This window comes from Equus caballus, chromosome 13, assembly GCF_041296265.1.
Source record: "Equus caballus isolate H_3958 breed thoroughbred chromosome 13, TB-T2T, whole genome shotgun sequence".
In the NCBI taxonomy this organism is placed as follows: domain Eukaryota; kingdom Metazoa; phylum Chordata; class Mammalia; order Perissodactyla; family Equidae; genus Equus; species Equus caballus.
Genome location: NC_091696.1, coordinates 50154950 through 50171293, shown reverse-complemented (window position 1 = coordinate 50171293; position 16344 = coordinate 50154950). Strand labels below are relative to the sequence as shown.

The following is a 16344-nucleotide window of genomic DNA, read 5'->3' as shown; positions in this document are numbered from 1 at the left end:
TTCCAATTACATAACAGGAGGCCTTGGTTTCATAGCTGGCTGCAGAAGCAGTCATCTTTGATACTGGGAGGTAACAAGCAGGAGGGAGCTTGAGAAGGCGCCAGGGGTATCCAAAACAAGGGTGGGCAATTTATAAATTTTCAATCTAACTCCAAGAAACTCAAAAATTAGTACATGGGGGTGGGAGGAGATGGGAGAGATGGAGGCAGAGCACAGAGGATTTTTAGGGTCGTGAAACTACTCTGCGTGATATTATAATGATAGTCACATGTCATCATCCATTCGTCCAAACCCATAGAAGGTACAACACCAGGGGAGAACCCTGGTGTAAACTGTGGACTCTGGCTGATTATGATGTGTCCGTGTAGCTTCCTCAGTTGTAACAAACGTCCCACTCTGGCAGGGGTGTTGACGATGGGCGGGCTGTGCAGGTGTGGGGCAGGGACTATAAGGGAAATCTTTGTACCTTCCTCTCAATCTGTCTGTGAACCTAAAACTGCTCTGAAAAAACAATGCCTTAGTGAAAACTAGTACTCTTTACTAGATAAAAATAAGATAAAGAGGTTAAACTGGAGGATTAAACTGGTTGGAGACAATCAGAAAGTACGAGGTGTTAAAGAGAGATTGGAACTTTATTGAGACTTTCTCCCTGATGAAATCAGAATGGAAAGACACTGGAAAGGTTCCGCTTTGGAGAGAAACAGCAACTGTTCAGGCACAAATACTTACAGACACTCCTCTTGAGGGATCTCTGGATCCCGAATTTCCCCCAGTTCCCAACCCACCCACCCACCCCAAAGAGTCAGAATTCTGCTTGAAATCCACCTCCCCAGCGTGGGGCACAAAACAGCACTTCAAGGCCCAGCGGACTGACTGCAAGCCCACGGGCAGTCGGAGGAAAGAAAGTCCAGGGGTGAGCGGAGGACAGGAGGAGGAAGAAGGGGAAAATGCACGGAGAAAAGGAAAGCGGAGAAGACCACACTGAAGATGTCGCCCCTCTGAAGACAGACTCTTGTGTGAATGTATCAGCCTCATCCCACTCGCTTCCCCAAAGCCATAATGATATGAGCAGCTTGACGATGCCCGTACAGTTCTGCACTTTTTATGTCCCTCCTGCACTGGGGGAAACAGACGTGCCAGGAGTCACTGTGGGCAGTAGGGGCATTCAGGAGCAAGAGAGGGTGAATGATGGAGAGACAAGGCGAGGGCTGGGTTTTGACAAGAAGAAACGCAGCTCGCCCCTTGGATGCCCCCAGCAGACCCCTTTTTCTCCTCTGGCTGGCTTTGTCCTTAGAAACAATGTCCTGGAGGCTCTGGGGCCTCTGGTTTTCTTATGGGGGTTCCAGGCCCTCCACCAAGCCAAAAGCAGCAGCCCTTGTTGCAGCCATGCACCAGAGCACTAATAATCCCGAGAAACAGAAATTCCAAAATCACAGTCCTCCACGTGGACCTCATCTGCTTCCAGTTGCTTCCACTGGCTCATCCTCAGAGTGCCTCTCCCTCTGCCTTCATCTTCACTTTCCTCCTGGTCCAGGATGACTTCCTGGTGCTGATGGTCCTGACCGGTGCCTCATGGTGAAGTCGCTCCCAAGAGAGGCTGGCTCACTAGGCAGAAGAACCCCTCTGGGCAGCCCTGGGCCAGGTCTCTAGGATATATACAGACTGTCCACCTCCCCACTTTTCATCACAAGGCTTCTTCCCTCCAGGCTCCCCCACCCCTACCCCTCCTCCGTCCCCCATCCCCGCTGCCCTCCGAGGTGGCACACCAGCCAGGCAGGACTCTCACAGCCAGTCCTTTCTCTATGCCCTCTGGCACGCTATCTCCCTGATCTCTCTTGGACATTGTAATGCACACATATTTGCACTCATCCGTCCTTGAAGGTCCCGGCTTTCCTGCGGTGCATTTGGTGGGTGTCGGCATCAAGTTCAGGAGCAAAGCTGAACGTTAAGCCTTCGTTGCCACCAACACTGAGTGGCTGGTGCTGGTTCTGACTCCTGGGAGGTTACTCGGAGTTCTGAGTGTTGGCGCGTCAGGGAATGGAGAAGAAGGGAAAGGAAAAGCTGTGGTGATGAAAACCAGGAAGGAACAACTCTTCTGCCAAGCGTCTCCATGGAGAAGTTGTGGAAACAGCCTCCTCTTAAATTTGGGGGAGGTGGGCTGCCCAGAGATGTCCCTGATGAAAAGGAGCAAGGTTCCATTGTCCCTTCTGAAACCCAACGCCTTTGGGATCTGAGTTTTGCAAGACATGCAATAGACAAAGACACACTGCAAACCAATTAACCCTCTGAGCCCTTCCGGTGCTTTCACTGAAGTCACTTCCAAGAAGTAAATTACCTGAATACATGGAACGCTCATCTCTTGGGGCTGAGAAAGGGACCAAGCTTCCCAGCTGGCTCAGACGACTATGTCAGAGACATGGCATGGGGGAGGCAGATCCTTCTCCTTGTCTGGGACCTCTTGTTCTCTCTTGGTGTTCTGGGATTCTATACCATTCCCCCGCCCTTGAGGGAACAGGGAAGAGGGCCTGAGGGGGAGGCTCAAAACCCAGGTTGATTCAGACCCAAGAGATTTTCCCCTGTTGAAGTCAACTCAAGCTTAGGAGGCAGCTCAGGGCCGCAGGACACAGAAGATGGTGGGTGGAAGGAAGCCACAACGGGCCTGAGCAGTCCTACAGAACTCAAGCCTTCTCTATTCTCCCAGCTTATAGGGAAAAAAGGAATTTCAGCTGCTTTTAGCTTATTTGATTCATTAATTCAGTATACCCTAGAATTTAGCTGCTCTCTGTCCCTCTGAGACAGAACCCAGGGAAAGCAGGTGTGGCCTGACTTGCCTCAATCAGGCCCCTGAATTGAAGCAACAGGACAAATGCACTATAATTCACAGTTTCCACTCTCCTCCCTCAACCCACCCCTTCCCCCACCACTGGCCTCAATTGGCTCCCAGATCTCCAATGCGTAAGGATTTCCGCCAGCATGGCTCAAAGGGTTAATAAACCAGGACTTCTCAGACAGTTAGGACACAAGCTCATTCACCAACAGAAACCCGAGGATGGCAACACAGCAACCTAGGGCTTCCTATAGCGATTCTTCGGGGTTTCGCCACACCCTGTTTTGTCACAGTTGAGAGCACCTGGGTTCTTCCCCAGCCCGAGGCTCCCCAGGAGGCCGGGGAGCTCCTGGGTGATGGCCCGCTCAATCTTCTCCAGAAAGCAACCTCCCATGTAGGAGCACTGCTGCGACAGCAGCTTGAAACTGGAAATGGGGTTGATGCCAAAGAAGTCCTTATAGGCCTCGCGGTTGGGAAGGTCAAATTTGCTGACATTGGTTTTTGCCAGGATGGTCTTGAAGATGTAGAATTTATCAGGATCTTCCACAATGTCCTTGAAGACCAGTTCTCCATCACTGAAGAAGGTCATTTTGTCCTTATAAGTCTGCAGATAGCGGTCAACCAAGAGGGCATGAATGCGGACCCGGATGGCATGCTGGCGGATGAAGGCAATCTTGTTCTCCAGTCTGTTCTCGATCACCTGGTTCAGGTCTTCCAGGAGGGAGATCTCTTCCTTGAGGAACAGGTCCCGGTGTGTGTCAGGCTTGTAGTCGTACGGCCAGAAGGAGCTGACGTAAACCCTTGGGGGCTCTGTGACATTGATGAGCGGGGCCAAGCTCCAGAAGAGGGCCCCATAGACGCGCATGAGCATCTGCGTGGCCAGGCTGTCGGCCTTGTTCAGGATGATCCTTATCTGGGACTCCCGCCCCTTCAGCTGGCGGAAGAGCATCTCCAGCTCCAGACCCACATCCAGCTTGGTGGGGTCAAAGACGACAAAGATGAGGTCAGCTCTGTCGATGAACCACTGGCACACGTCATTGAAGGGGTAACCTTGAGGAGAGGGAACCAGAAGTCAAGCTGAGCAGGCCTTACCCCGGGTTCTTCCAGAACCAAACCATTCCGTGGGGTGAGGGAAGTAACAACAGTAGGGATTTCCTGGGTTTCTGAAGACTTTTAAAGAATTTTAATTGTGTATCTCCTGCCGCTTGTCAACCTTTGACCAAGAACAACCTGATCCTTGCTTTAATGCTTCTAAGCTTTAGCGTTTTAGCTATAAAGTGTCAAAAAGAACAATGACACCCAAGTTGATATAAAGATTACTATGTTGCTATAAATATAGGAAAGCACCTAACTAAAACTGCCAGTCATGTAGTAGATGCTCAATATGTTTTAATTCCTTTAACTTATTTCCAAAATAAGGAGACTAGGAATACCTGTTTTGAAAATCTTCTACAATGACCAACCAGTGATGCATAAGATTCATCCGATGCATAACAGGAATGCAATAAAGGTTAAGTTACTATTATAATTATTAGTGATAACGTTATTACTAGTAATAAAACAAAGTCTGGTTATAAGCAAAATGAGAGTTATAACCACAAACAGAGATCCACCATCTGCTCATATATTCCTACAAATGCAGTTATGACTCATCTCTGCAGATGGCCTTGCACCACGGCAATGCTCAGTGGCCTGTGTCATAACCTAGTGCCTGCCAGCCCCGAAGTGGCACTCTCCTGCCACCTGAAGGCAAGTGGGGTTTTGGGAAGTCTGACACAGGCTTATGCTGAAGCAGGCGCCTGGTGAAGCAGAAGGTCAGGTTCAACCCAGACCCAAGTGAGCCAGAGGTCAAGTACACCTGGATTGGGACCCAACTGGTCCAGGTCTTTGATCTCAGGGGCAGCCTGGGCCTCCCAAAGACAGCTCAGCCCCAGCGTGGACCTCAAGGTGCTACTTACAGGGAAGACCAGCCCTCCCTCCCCTTAGGAAAATACTGATTGCCTCCCAACCAGATCCGTCCCCGGAGAGGTGAAAGGATAAGGTACTCCACACCTAAGTGGCATCACAGTGACAACAAGAAGGGACTGGGAGCAAAGAACCTGGTCTTGGACAATGCTGGCCACATTACCTCCCCCCTCCCTGCCTACCACTCATTGTCGAAAACAATTTTCGAAGACAAAGCTCTCGCTGTTCAGAAATGAGTGCTGAATTACCTCTTTCTTGCTGCTTGCGGTTCTCAATGATGCCTGGTGTATCCACAAAAGTGACCCGCTCCAGAAGTTTGTGGGGAACCTCGATGCCAATCAGCTTCTCCAGGAAATTCTGGCCAAACTTCTCGAGGGGTGAGAAGGACCGGGCGCTGTCAGCAGCCATGACAATGCCCTCGATGGTTTTCAGCTTGGGCCCGTGCGTGAGGACCGTGAACTCTGAGGTGGTGGGCTCAGCACCTGCACACACGGCACCAGGTTAGTAGGACTGCGGTCACCCCTGGGGAGGAGAGCTACCACAAAGTCATGGGGTGAGCAAGGTGTTCAGGGACGGTGTGCCACAGGAGTCGGATATTGCATTCGCTAAGCTCCTGGCTTCTTTTTTAAAAAATCGTGGTAAGATACACATATCAAAATTCACCATTTTCACCATTTTTAAGTGTGCAGGTAAGTGGCCATAAGGACATTCACAGTGATGTGCAACCATCACCACTATCCATCTCCCGAACAGAAACTCTGTACCCGTTAAACAGTAACTCCCGTGCCCCCTTCCTCCAGCCCCTGGGAATCTCTACTCTACTTTGTGTCTCTACGAATTTGATGACTCTAGGTATCTCATAAGTGGAATCACACAGTATTTGTCCTTTCGTGTCTGGCTTATTTCACTTAGCATAGTGTCTTCGAGGTTCATCCACGTTGTGGCATGTCTCAGAAATTCATTCCTTTTTAAGGCTGAATAATATTCCATTGTATGAATAGACCATGTTTTGTTTATGCATTCATCCATCAATGGATGTTTAGGTTGTTTCCACCTCTTGACCATTGTGAATAATGCTACTATGAAGATGGGGGTAGCTGCTGGTTTCTTGTATGTAATTTTCATTGTTATATTGAAGACATATATGAATGCTTTAATTTTTACAGTGTTCTTACATATGACATTGAAATACCAACAATCACACAAGAAAATCACACTGTTACCTGTGTAGAGCTGGTAGCGAGTGTTTTCCAACCCAAGGAGGTAGTTTATCATGGTGGATTTGCCAACGCTCCACGGTCCCAGGAACAGCACCATTGGCTTGGAAGTAATTTCCCCATCTGCGGGCGGCGGGAATTAGAAATGGAAGTGAACTAACAAAGTTCCTCACTGTGAGAGTGACACAGTTCTCCGTGCTGTGTCCCAGTCCATCTGATTGAACTGTGGGATTCTAGATTGGACCAGAGAGCGTGTAGCAATCAGTGGCACATCTCCTTCTACGCAAGTGCGATCACCCAGTTAAAAGACACCAGAAGACATCGTTTGGGCCTTGCACAGATCCTTGGCGCACTGACACCGGAAGGAGGGACTCAGTAAAGTCAACAAATACTGACTCAGAGCTCACCCTGGGTGAGGCCTCCTGATTTAGATCTGGAGGAGAACTGCTCATAAAAAGGGGAGGAGAGAGCTGCTACGTGGAGAGAGGTTAAAACTCTGCAATTGGGACTGGTAACAGAAGAAAGGATATGAAAGAAGCTTATACAACCTTGGACGACCTTGACTCGGGCCCTGCCTGTCCCGCGTGTCGCCCTCCTTAGCTGTGCTCCCCACATCCCACTTTAGGCTCAGCCCAAACCTGGGCTCTGGGGCCAGTCTCAAATATTAGTCTCCAAAGCCCACGACAAATTTGCCAGGTCCCAAGACCAAGCATGGACTCCGCATCTCTTGGGTTCTTGTCCCTGTGTCCAATGTGGGGGAGAACACCGTGCCTGGGCCACTGCAGTTGATGTCCCTAAGAAGAAAAAGCAGACTCCTCCAGTGCTTTCAAAACCAGAGGGCAGGGACTGGGGGAGGAATGCGTTTGGCATGGAATGCATCATTCTCGTCGCTGACTTGCAGGCTGCAGCTCTTCAGCCCTTCCCTGAACCACAGCAGAGGGTCACCTCTCCAGCATTTAGCACCTACAGCTCTCCAGACCTCTTCACCTCCCTGAGCCTGGAGAGAGGCCTCAAAACACTAGGCATTTCTTTTTCATTTGCCCATTTTTCCCAGTTTAATTTATTTAATATCTTCATTCAAAAATCAGAAGTATAAGAAGATATACAGTGAAAAGTCTCCCTTCCCTGTCCCCAGTCTGCCTCGGCCATCACACTCCCTCTGTATTCTTTCAGATATTTTAATGCATACATAAGCAGTATGAAGAGATCATCTTCCCCTCTCGTCACACACAGAGGAGCAGGGTCTCCTCCTTGTCTGCACCTTGCTTCTTGATGCGTTGGTTTTCTTTCTCTAAGGTGAAACTAATCCTAGAAGACCCAGATGGCATCTTGTAAGCAGCCGCACATAAATATTGCCTGAAATTGATACCGTGGTCCTGCCCCATCCCTCCCTGCCTGTAAATACACACAAGAGCCGCTTGCATCTCCAGGCGTCAACTCCTGGCTCAGGGACAGGAAGGGATAGCCAGGCTGAGGGAGGGGAAGGAGTCCCCAGTTATAGCCACAGAGATCCTACCAAAATTCTTCTGTCCAGGCCCAGGTGACACCAAGGAGAGCTGGACCTTCCATCTCGCCTGTGAGAGAAACCACAAACAGGGCTTTTTGAGGGGGCCGCTGTTTCTGCTCTCCGCAGCACGGGGCGTGACTGGCATGTGCAGGAGGTGGCAGGTGAGACACCATGGGTGGAGGTCATGGGGAGAGGCTGCCCTGAGGCACAGCGGAGCGCCCAGCACTTGCAAGAGCCAAGGGGAGAGGAGCCAAACCCAGAAAGTGAAGTCAGGAACCAGAAGCCCTCCCTGCAGAGCACCGTTCCCTGGGCAGCCCACAGCCTTCCGGGCCAAGCCGCTGGGTCTAGGGGCTGCGAAAGAAGGAAGGCCAGTGTGGAGGACAGAAAGCACTGGCGCCTGCACCCTCACGCCAAGGCCTGCACGTCCTCTGTGGAGCCAAGGAGGATAGATTGCTCTTTGGCTTGCAAGAAACAGGAGAGGTAGTTGTGAAACTGGGCAGATGTCTTCTCTCAGAAGAGGAGAAAGTTAGGGCTCCTAGCACCAGCCAGGATCCTGGGGAGCCCACCATTTCTCTGGACATCAGGGCCCTCTTCTGTAAAGCAGGAATAACATATACCCGCTAGTCCCCCATCCACTTTATAGCCATCAAGAGCATCACAAGGGATAACGCAGAAATAGCCAATCAACACAGAAAGAGATGTGCAATACCACTCACCATTCAAACAACAATTAGACGCCATTGTTAAATCTTTCAAAAATGAATAACACGAAAACGTGGGGGAACAAGAACTCTCCCACCCTGTTGTGGGTACAAACTAGGGCGACTGAAGGCAATTTAGCAACGACTATGACAATGTTTCATTCCAGCGTTCCACTTTTAGAACTTTATCCTATAAATATGTTTGCATGAAATATGTGACGATTATAGTGGTATTTGTAACACTGAAAAAATAGAAAATGGCAAACAGCCTATTTTCCATCAGTAGGATAGTAGTTATCTAGTGTGGTGCATCCACATGAGGAACAGAAAGAGCAGGGAGCCACATGCATACACATAGAGACACAGAAACACAGGAAAACAGACACACACAGATATACAGACACACACAGAGATGCACAGAGACACACACAGATACACAGACACACAGAGAAACAGACACACACAGAGATACACACAGTTACACAGACATACAGAGAAACACACATACAGACACACACAATTGTGTGATATCATCCCATCTTTGTAAAACAAACAGAAAAGGCACGCTTGCATAAGCTCACGTACACAGAGGAAATGTCTAGAAGGATTCACGAGAAACTGTAACAGTGGGAGTCTCTGGGAGTGGAATTAGAGAAGCTGGAAATCAAGAAAGGGGTTTTTATTTTTCAATTCATACTGTTTTGTACTATTTGAATTTTTGGGGGGGGCAACAAGTATACCTCATTTCCATTACTTTGAAAATCAATTTTTAAAAGAATCCAGACCCAAGAAAAGCCAACCAGAAGGAGTGAGGAGGAGGAGGGAAGGAATCCAGGCCAATGAGAGGCCTGCAGACATGATCTCAAGTGACCAGGGAGCCCTTGAGCCCACACGGGATCGAGCAGGCATCACTGCCCTTGGAAGCCAGGGCACTACGACACCTGAGCGCTTACTCATGAAATGGTCTTCGTGACACCCCGTGCAAATCGTGGGGCACGCTTTCAGGGAAAGCATCGTTCACATGACTGAAGTCTCTGTCCCTCTCCAAGTCCTTAGGAGAGGTCAGCTCCACGTGTCCTCATGCCCACCGTGCAGGGAGCTCAGGAACCCACAAGGCCACTGGGGAGTGTGGACAGGCTGGAGGTCAGGCTCAACCTCCGGACGCGAGGGGGTACCTGTGATCTCGTGCTGCCGAAGCTCGTTGTACTTGTAAGACTGCTCCAGGGGTTTGATGGACGAGTGGTAGATCTTTCGAAGTCGCTGCAGTACCACTGGGGGCAGAGAAGGGTGAAGGGAGAGGTCAGGGGGGCGCTCCAGGTGGCTGAACCGCTATGGAGCCGTCTATCTCCCCAGGGAGTCCCTGGTGGGGAGCAGGGCCCGTGTATTAGCATTCCTGGAGGGAGCTGGCCCACATCCCAACCCTCAGAAAGCTTTAAACCAGAAGGCATTCCCTCCCCATCCTCCAAAGCCCCTGGACTTTCTTTTTAAATCTAACCCTCTTCTCTCTCTTTGATAGTGTGTCCCGAAGCTCCGCCTCAGCCGGCAGCTACTGAAGGCCTTTCAATGGCAGATGGGAACTGCCACAGAACTGTCCCCTTCTTCCCTCCTTGCCTCTATGGTGCCTGCCTGGGGCTTATAGGGCAAGGAGGCGCAGCCACACTGGCCCCTGGCCTGTCACGCACTCCCCACTGCCCCTGGGAGGGTTCAGACATCGCAGGTGTCTTCTCGGGAAGAGTATGGCTCCAGGGAGAAGTGACTCACTGGCGCAGAGAGGGAGGAACGAGGGACAGAGGCCGGGCCTCTCTGGACCCCAGCCCTCCCTCGCGCTGCCAGCCCCTCTCTAGCTGTGTGCACAGCAAACCGCTGCCTCACTCTGAGCTTTTGTTCACTCATCGATTGAGAGGAGACAAGCCCCACTGAAAGCCTTGAGTGGTTACAAGGATGAAATGAAATACCAGACATGAGAGGGCATTATCAACTGTAAAAATCAAAGCAAATTGATGAACTCTTCTTAACAACCCTACCTGGCTGCAGCGCCAAGGCCAGCACCGTCCCGGCAGCAGCACCAGGATTCGCCCTCTACACTTCCGCTGGTCCCTCTGCTGGGATGGCCTTTCCTCCTCCCTGCCAACCCAGAGGCCCGAAGCCTTGGACCCTCCTGGGGGAGCCTCCTCCAGGAAGCCCCCATCTCCAGGGCTCTCCTCCCTGGGGTGCCCGCCAGCCCCAGCGGCCCAGCCCCCAAGGCGCTCCACCCCCAGGCCCAGGCCTCCAGTTACCCGGGTAATCATCAGTCGGCTTCTCCTCATTCAGCATCAGAGTTTTCTCAATGTGGGAGCGGTCTCTCAGTGGGGCTTCTTCACTCACATCCTCCGCCTCTTCTGGAGAGAGAAGCAGAGAGCAGGGTTAGGGCAAAGCCAAGAGCCAGCTGGGCTCCCAGCGCCCCCGGAAGATGGGCAGGGGCAGGCAGTGAGAGGGGGCTGCACAAAGGCTCTCCAAGTTTGACTGAATGGAGTTCTGTCTCTAGGAGGGACTTTGAAAATCCACACTCAACTTCTGTTAAGCTCCACGGTCCATTTTACGCCTTCAGCAAACATTGACTGAGCACTGACTGTGTGCCGAGCACCGAGCATCGCGCTGGGAATGCAGTGGTGCCCAAAACAGACGAGCTCCTGCCCTGGTGGAGGTTTCCTACAGTCTAGAGAGGAGAGGGGAGGAATGACCTTAAAAGTAATGTAATGATTACAGCCAGTGATGCAGCCATGGAAGGAAAGATGCCAGAAGCTATGAGGGCCTAAGAAGTGTGCCTGGGGAGTCTTAGCGGGGGGAGTCCGGACACTTCCCGGAGGGGCCGCCTGGGCGCTGAGATCTGCTGTGAGGAGTCATTTAGGGGAGGGTCAGGGCAGGAAACAGGAGTGATTCAGCAGGAAGTAGGAAGGGTGGCTGGGCCGCAGGAGGTGAGGGTTGTGTGCTGGGGGCAGGAGAGTTCCACAGGGGCTGACCTGCATGGTCTTAAAGGCCACATAGGAGTCTGCCTTTCATCCTCAGGGCACCGGAAGCCAGGAAGGGGTTCTACGCAAACAACCGCCCTGATCAAATGAGCATTTTTATCAGGCACAAGGGGGCTGTGTGGAGCACGGTCAGGAGGAGCCTCTGCACAGCGTCTGGGGTGTTCAACTGTTGCTTCTGACCAAGCAAGAGATGCCCACGACCGCCTGCAGGCTCCTGGGGAGGCCGTTACTACTGGAGCCCATCGCACCCAGGATTTTAGGTGATTAGAAGCAGGACGGACTTGGGCCTGTGGGGCAGAGGGAGACCAGTTCCACGAGGGGTGGGAAGCAGAGAAGAATCAGGATGTGCAGCCTCCCAGGTGAGCGATTCTTTACGGAGATCAGACCCACACAGCCCGACCCCAGACCCAGAATAGGGAGGACAGGGAAGGGGGAGGAGCTGGCTGACTGCAGGCCCTCCCCCTACAGAGTGTGCAAGCACCTGACAAGCAGCATGGAAACTAAATCCTACAAGGAAACCTGTGGGGAAGCCACACTGCAAGTGAAGACTGCCACAGTCCCCCCATCCTAAAAGCCAGCCCTTGGTCTGGCCAGCATACTTGGTGAGGCCATGGAGCATCCTGGCCAGGCCTCAGATGTGACAGTCTCCAGTGCTGCCCAATGGCTTTGCCCTGCCCTTCCCCTGTCCCCGTCCCCCAGTCCTGAGAGGGCGGCTACTGCTGCTCCAGGTGGACATCTGCAGGATGTCACTGTCACAGCCAGCCTGAGATTTCTTATCACGATGCTGACCCTAGTCCCTGTTCACCCTGCTTAACATGGTCTAGTCTTCAAGGGGAGACCCCAGGTGTTAGCTCACCAACGTGGTCCCCCAGGGGCCTCCAACCCACCCCCAACCTGTACCTCTCTCCACCAGCCTGCCACGGGACCTCAAATCCTGCCACTATGTCCCTTGTCCTTCAGGTTAAGGCACTGGTCCGTGTTAAAGTGCATCGAGGGACTCTAATGGGCAGGCTCCTGTGGCCCTAACTCAGAAGTGACCAGGTCCCTCTGGGCCCTCCATGGTGTATCTTCCCACGGGCTCCCTCAAAACTGGGGATAAATGGCTAATGAGCAGCCCCAAAGGCACCTCATGGGCCAGGGACACTGGACGGGGCCTCCACCCAGAAAACCAGGCTGGCTCTAATGTCCCACCCTGTCCCTGCTGGTCCCACTACATACAAGATTCCCAGGAAGAGTGTAGCTGCCGGAGGCGGCAGGAGCAAGTTGAGAATCCCGTACCCTGAGGCCCCTCCTCCGACTCCTCTGCGGCTGCATCCTGGGCCTCGTCCCCCTCGAGCCCTGTATCCAACTCCTCTGGACTCAACTGGGCCCCCTCGTCCTCAAGGCTTGGGGTTCCTGCTGCTTCCTGGGGTTCCCCGGCTTCCTCAGAGTCACCCCCTTCTTCTTCTGAACTAGCCCCATCGCCACTGTCCTCTTCAGATTCTTCTTCCTCGCTTCCGCTGTGATCGCCACCCTCTTCTTCAGAGGAGGCCATGTCCTGGTCCTCCTGAGACATCTCTGGCGCCTGGCCCTCTGGAGGGCTGTCTTCCTGGGTGCCCTCCACCTCGGAGCTCTGTGCGCTCCCCGTCTCCGTGGCTGGGCTGTGGCCAGGCTCCCCCTGGTCCTCAGGCCCCTCCCTGCCTTCTGTGTCCACATCCACAACTCCATCTGGCCCTTCAGGTCCCTCATCAGGCCCTGGGCTGCCCTCGCCTCCTGTCTCAGGGGCATGGGCTTCCTCGACCTCCTCTGTGGTGGGAGAAGCCCTTGCATCTTCAGGCCCTACGGTTCCCGTTGCTGTTTCCTGCTCAGCGTTGACCCCTAGGATCTCCTCAGCTTCCTCAGGGACCACATCTCCCCTAGCCTGTCCGTCAGCCTCCCCACTGGCAGCTTCCTCTGTGGAGACCCCAAGCCCAGCTCTCTCTTCTGCTGGGCCCTCTCCCGCACTGAGATCTGGCCTCCCCTCTTCCCCGGGGCCCCTCTCCCCTTCTGGAGGAAGGGCACTTTCTCCTGGTGGGCGCACTTCTTCCTCCCCAGGCTCCGCAGGGTCCCCGAGGGGAGCCGACTGTGAGGCTGAGGCATTGGAGAGGCTGGCTTCGGGATCAGAGCCCGGGCCGGGGGTGTCAGCGGCGGTCTTCTCCGAGCTCCCAGCCTCCCTGCCATCTGGGGAGTGAAGGAGCAGCTTCTTCTCTCGAGGAGCCGCCTCTGCATAAAGCGCCCTTTCCTTCTCGTCTAGACTTGCTGCGTCTCCAGCAGAGAAATGATTCTCCAACAAATTGCCAACATCTTCTGTGCCACCCGAAGTGGAAGCTTGCAGTTCTAAATGATTAGAACACGATTGGTCAGTTTCACAGGGTTGGCACTTGCTTTGCTCCTCAAAGAGTCTAACTCAAGCTAGCTCCCGTCCTTGGGAGGAGGTATGGACCTGGCGCGCAGTGGCTCACCCGACCTCCCTAGTCTTCATGACTGCCGCGTGCGGCAAGCAGCGCTGGTGTTATTCTGCCTCGCTCCCGAGATGTGGAAGTCGCAGCTGGGGCAGTTATAGACCTGCCGTCCATGACCAAGGGAGGGAGTGGATGGCCCACACCCAGGGCCCCACCCCTGACCCTGCTCTCAAGTCTCCCCACGGGGTCCTGATGATTGTGTAGCGATGGAAACATGGGAGAGCCCTTCCAGTCCTTCCTCAACCTTGTGCAGGCACGTGCAGCCTGGCTCACCGGGAGATCTTTCCAAGATAGGACAGATGCATGGATGGCCCACCCCTGTCAGTTCCTAGAGTCATTAACCACGCTTTTTATGCCGCTATCAGCAAAGGAGTGAAAACAGGTGTGTGCGGGCCAGATCATCTCAGGTTACACAGCAAAGTCCTCAGGGGATTACTTGTGGCTCTCTGCCTTACTAAGTCACACATCCAACTCTGTCCCCTTCAGGGCAGGCATTTGCTGGCCTCGCTACCTTAGATTAGAGGGGACGTGGCCTGAGGAGGAGGAGATAGCCAAACCAGGCAGGGCCAGGGCTTCCCAGTGGCCTTAGCCAACCCCTCCCGAGGGGATCCCCTTGTGAAGTTTGATCGCTTTAGCAGGATAGCCGAAGGCACGGGGAGAGCAAAGCAGGCGAGTGAGGTAGGGGCCTGGTCTGTGCCAGAAACCTCTGTCAAGGGACGTGTGTAATTTATATGGAAAACGGGGTCAGCAGAGAGGGTTGCCCCCTCCCGCCCAGGCTAAGACTCTTTAAGGAGGAGAGGGGATGCTGTAGGCTCACGGGGATGAGGGGACCCAAGGCCCCCTGCCTTGGGGAAGCCGAGACAGCCCCCAGGGGCAGCCTCCAGGGACCAGGAACAAATCTTTTCTCATTAGTCCCCACAGATGCAACCTACTTTCAAATTCAGAAGAATGGGAACTTTGGGTGCCTTTTATCCTAAAGGAGGCCCGTATATATACAGCACTTCCCCAAGCACTTTCACATTCATGACAGCATTCAAACCCCCTTTAGTACCATCAACCAAATTTCAGAGCTAAAGGTCTGGAGAAAGTCTTTCACTTGCCCAAGACACCAGGTGGCTGATGGGTGACTGGAACCCAGAAGTGCCCACTCCTTGTCCAGGCCCTCCATGCCACGATGTGTAGGGTTTCACAGGGGCACCCCTTCCCACGGGTCCCTCCCCGTTCCCTTCATATGCCTTCTCTCCAGGCTCCTGGATTGCAGGAACCAAAGTTTAATTCTCTCTGTGTTTGCAGGGCGCGGACCCCGTCTGACCCACGAAAAGTGGTGGGAAGAGGTCCGTGGTGAGATTTGGGTACAAGACGAATTCCTGGTCCCTTAGTGGGGGAGCTGGAGCTACTCATTGAAAGTTTCTTTCATTGCCACCTGAATACCTGTCCATCCTGATTGCTTTGCCTGCATCTCTATCCCCGTCACCCTCTGGAAAAAAATCTATGGCAGGAACTTGGTTTAACCCAAGGAGACTGACAGTCCTCTGAGCAGCGAGATACAGATACTCTATCTCATATGAGATACATCTGTAGGATTATCCAGGGTGTCAGGCAATGCTTAAGCTCCTTATACATAAAACATTACTTACCTGATCTTATTCTACTTATTTACTCTTACTTGCTTCTGTGAAACAAGTCTCATTCCCATCCCCATTTTACAGATGAGAGGACTGGAATCAGAGACACTGAATGCCTTGCCCAACATCACACAGCTAGCAACTGGCTGACCATTTAACTCCAGAGCTGTAAAAGAGATTGCCTGACCCTAAGATGGGGTTCTACACCCACACTACTCAGTGTGGTCTGGGTGCCCTCAGCATCAGTGTCACCTGGGAGCTTGATAGAGACAGAGACTCTCCGGCCCCAGCCCAGACCCACTGAACCAGAATCCACATTTTACATGACTTTTTTTTTGAGGAGGAGGAGGATTAGGCCTGAGCTAATGTCTCCTGCCAATCCTCCTCTTTTTTTGCTGAGGAAGACTGACCCTGAGCTAACACCCGTGCCCATCTTCCTCTACTTTATATGTGGGACGCCTACCACAGCATGCCTTGACAAGCGGCACCATGTCCACACCCAGGATCCAAACCAGTGGACCCCAGGCTGCCAAAGCGGAACGTGAAAATTTAACCACTGTGCCACCTGGCTGGCCTCAAGAATCCACATTTTAACAAGATGCCCAGGTGATCCCTTTACACGTTACAGATTGAGAAGTGCTGGTCTACACCACCTGATAAAACTGCCTCTAAACCAGTGGTTCTTGGCATTGGCTGCATATTGGAATCACCTAGTTCTTGGTCCCACTCTCCCCCCCCCCTCAGAAGTTCTGATGAAATTAGGGTGTATCCCCAGCATCAGGACTTCAACAAAAAAATTCTTGGGTAATTCTAACACACGGCCAAAGCTGCAAACCACTGCTAAACCAAATAATCCTGACCCAGAGGCTTCTGCTCCTGGCCCCTCTCCATTTTTGCGCCCACTGGGGGCTCCCAAGTTGGATGCGTCACCCAGGGATGACATGTGACCTTGGAATAGCAGTGAGCAAGGCTTCTCCTCTGGGGAATCTAGCCCTTTCCAAGGCCCCTGTTGCC

The 16344-nt window shown here is 52.7% G+C and overlaps 1 protein-coding gene across 2 annotated transcripts in view; it reads right to left on the bottom strand.

Annotated features, from left to right (window-relative positions):
- Positions 1-613: 613 nt before the first annotated feature.
- The window catches only part of SRL (sarcalumenin), a 39806-nt gene continuing 24075 nt past the window's right edge, over positions 614-16344 (bottom strand). The window contains exons 2-7 of one of the 2 annotated variants that reach the window (XM_005599007.4): positions 12504-13580; positions 10494-10595; positions 9393-9488; positions 6016-6132; positions 5041-5274; positions 614-3877 (exon numbers count right to left, since the gene is read on the bottom strand). In XM_005599007.4, the coding sequence (XP_005599064.1) occupies positions 3066-3877; positions 5041-5274; positions 6016-6132; positions 9393-9488; positions 10494-10595; positions 12504-13580 (2438 nt within the window). In that variant the 3' untranslated portion in view covers positions 614-3065. The remainder of the gene's footprint in view (positions 3878-5040; positions 5275-6015; positions 6133-9392; positions 9489-10493; positions 10596-12503; positions 13581-16344) is intronic. The other variant, XM_001499431.6, reaches the window with a different exon arrangement.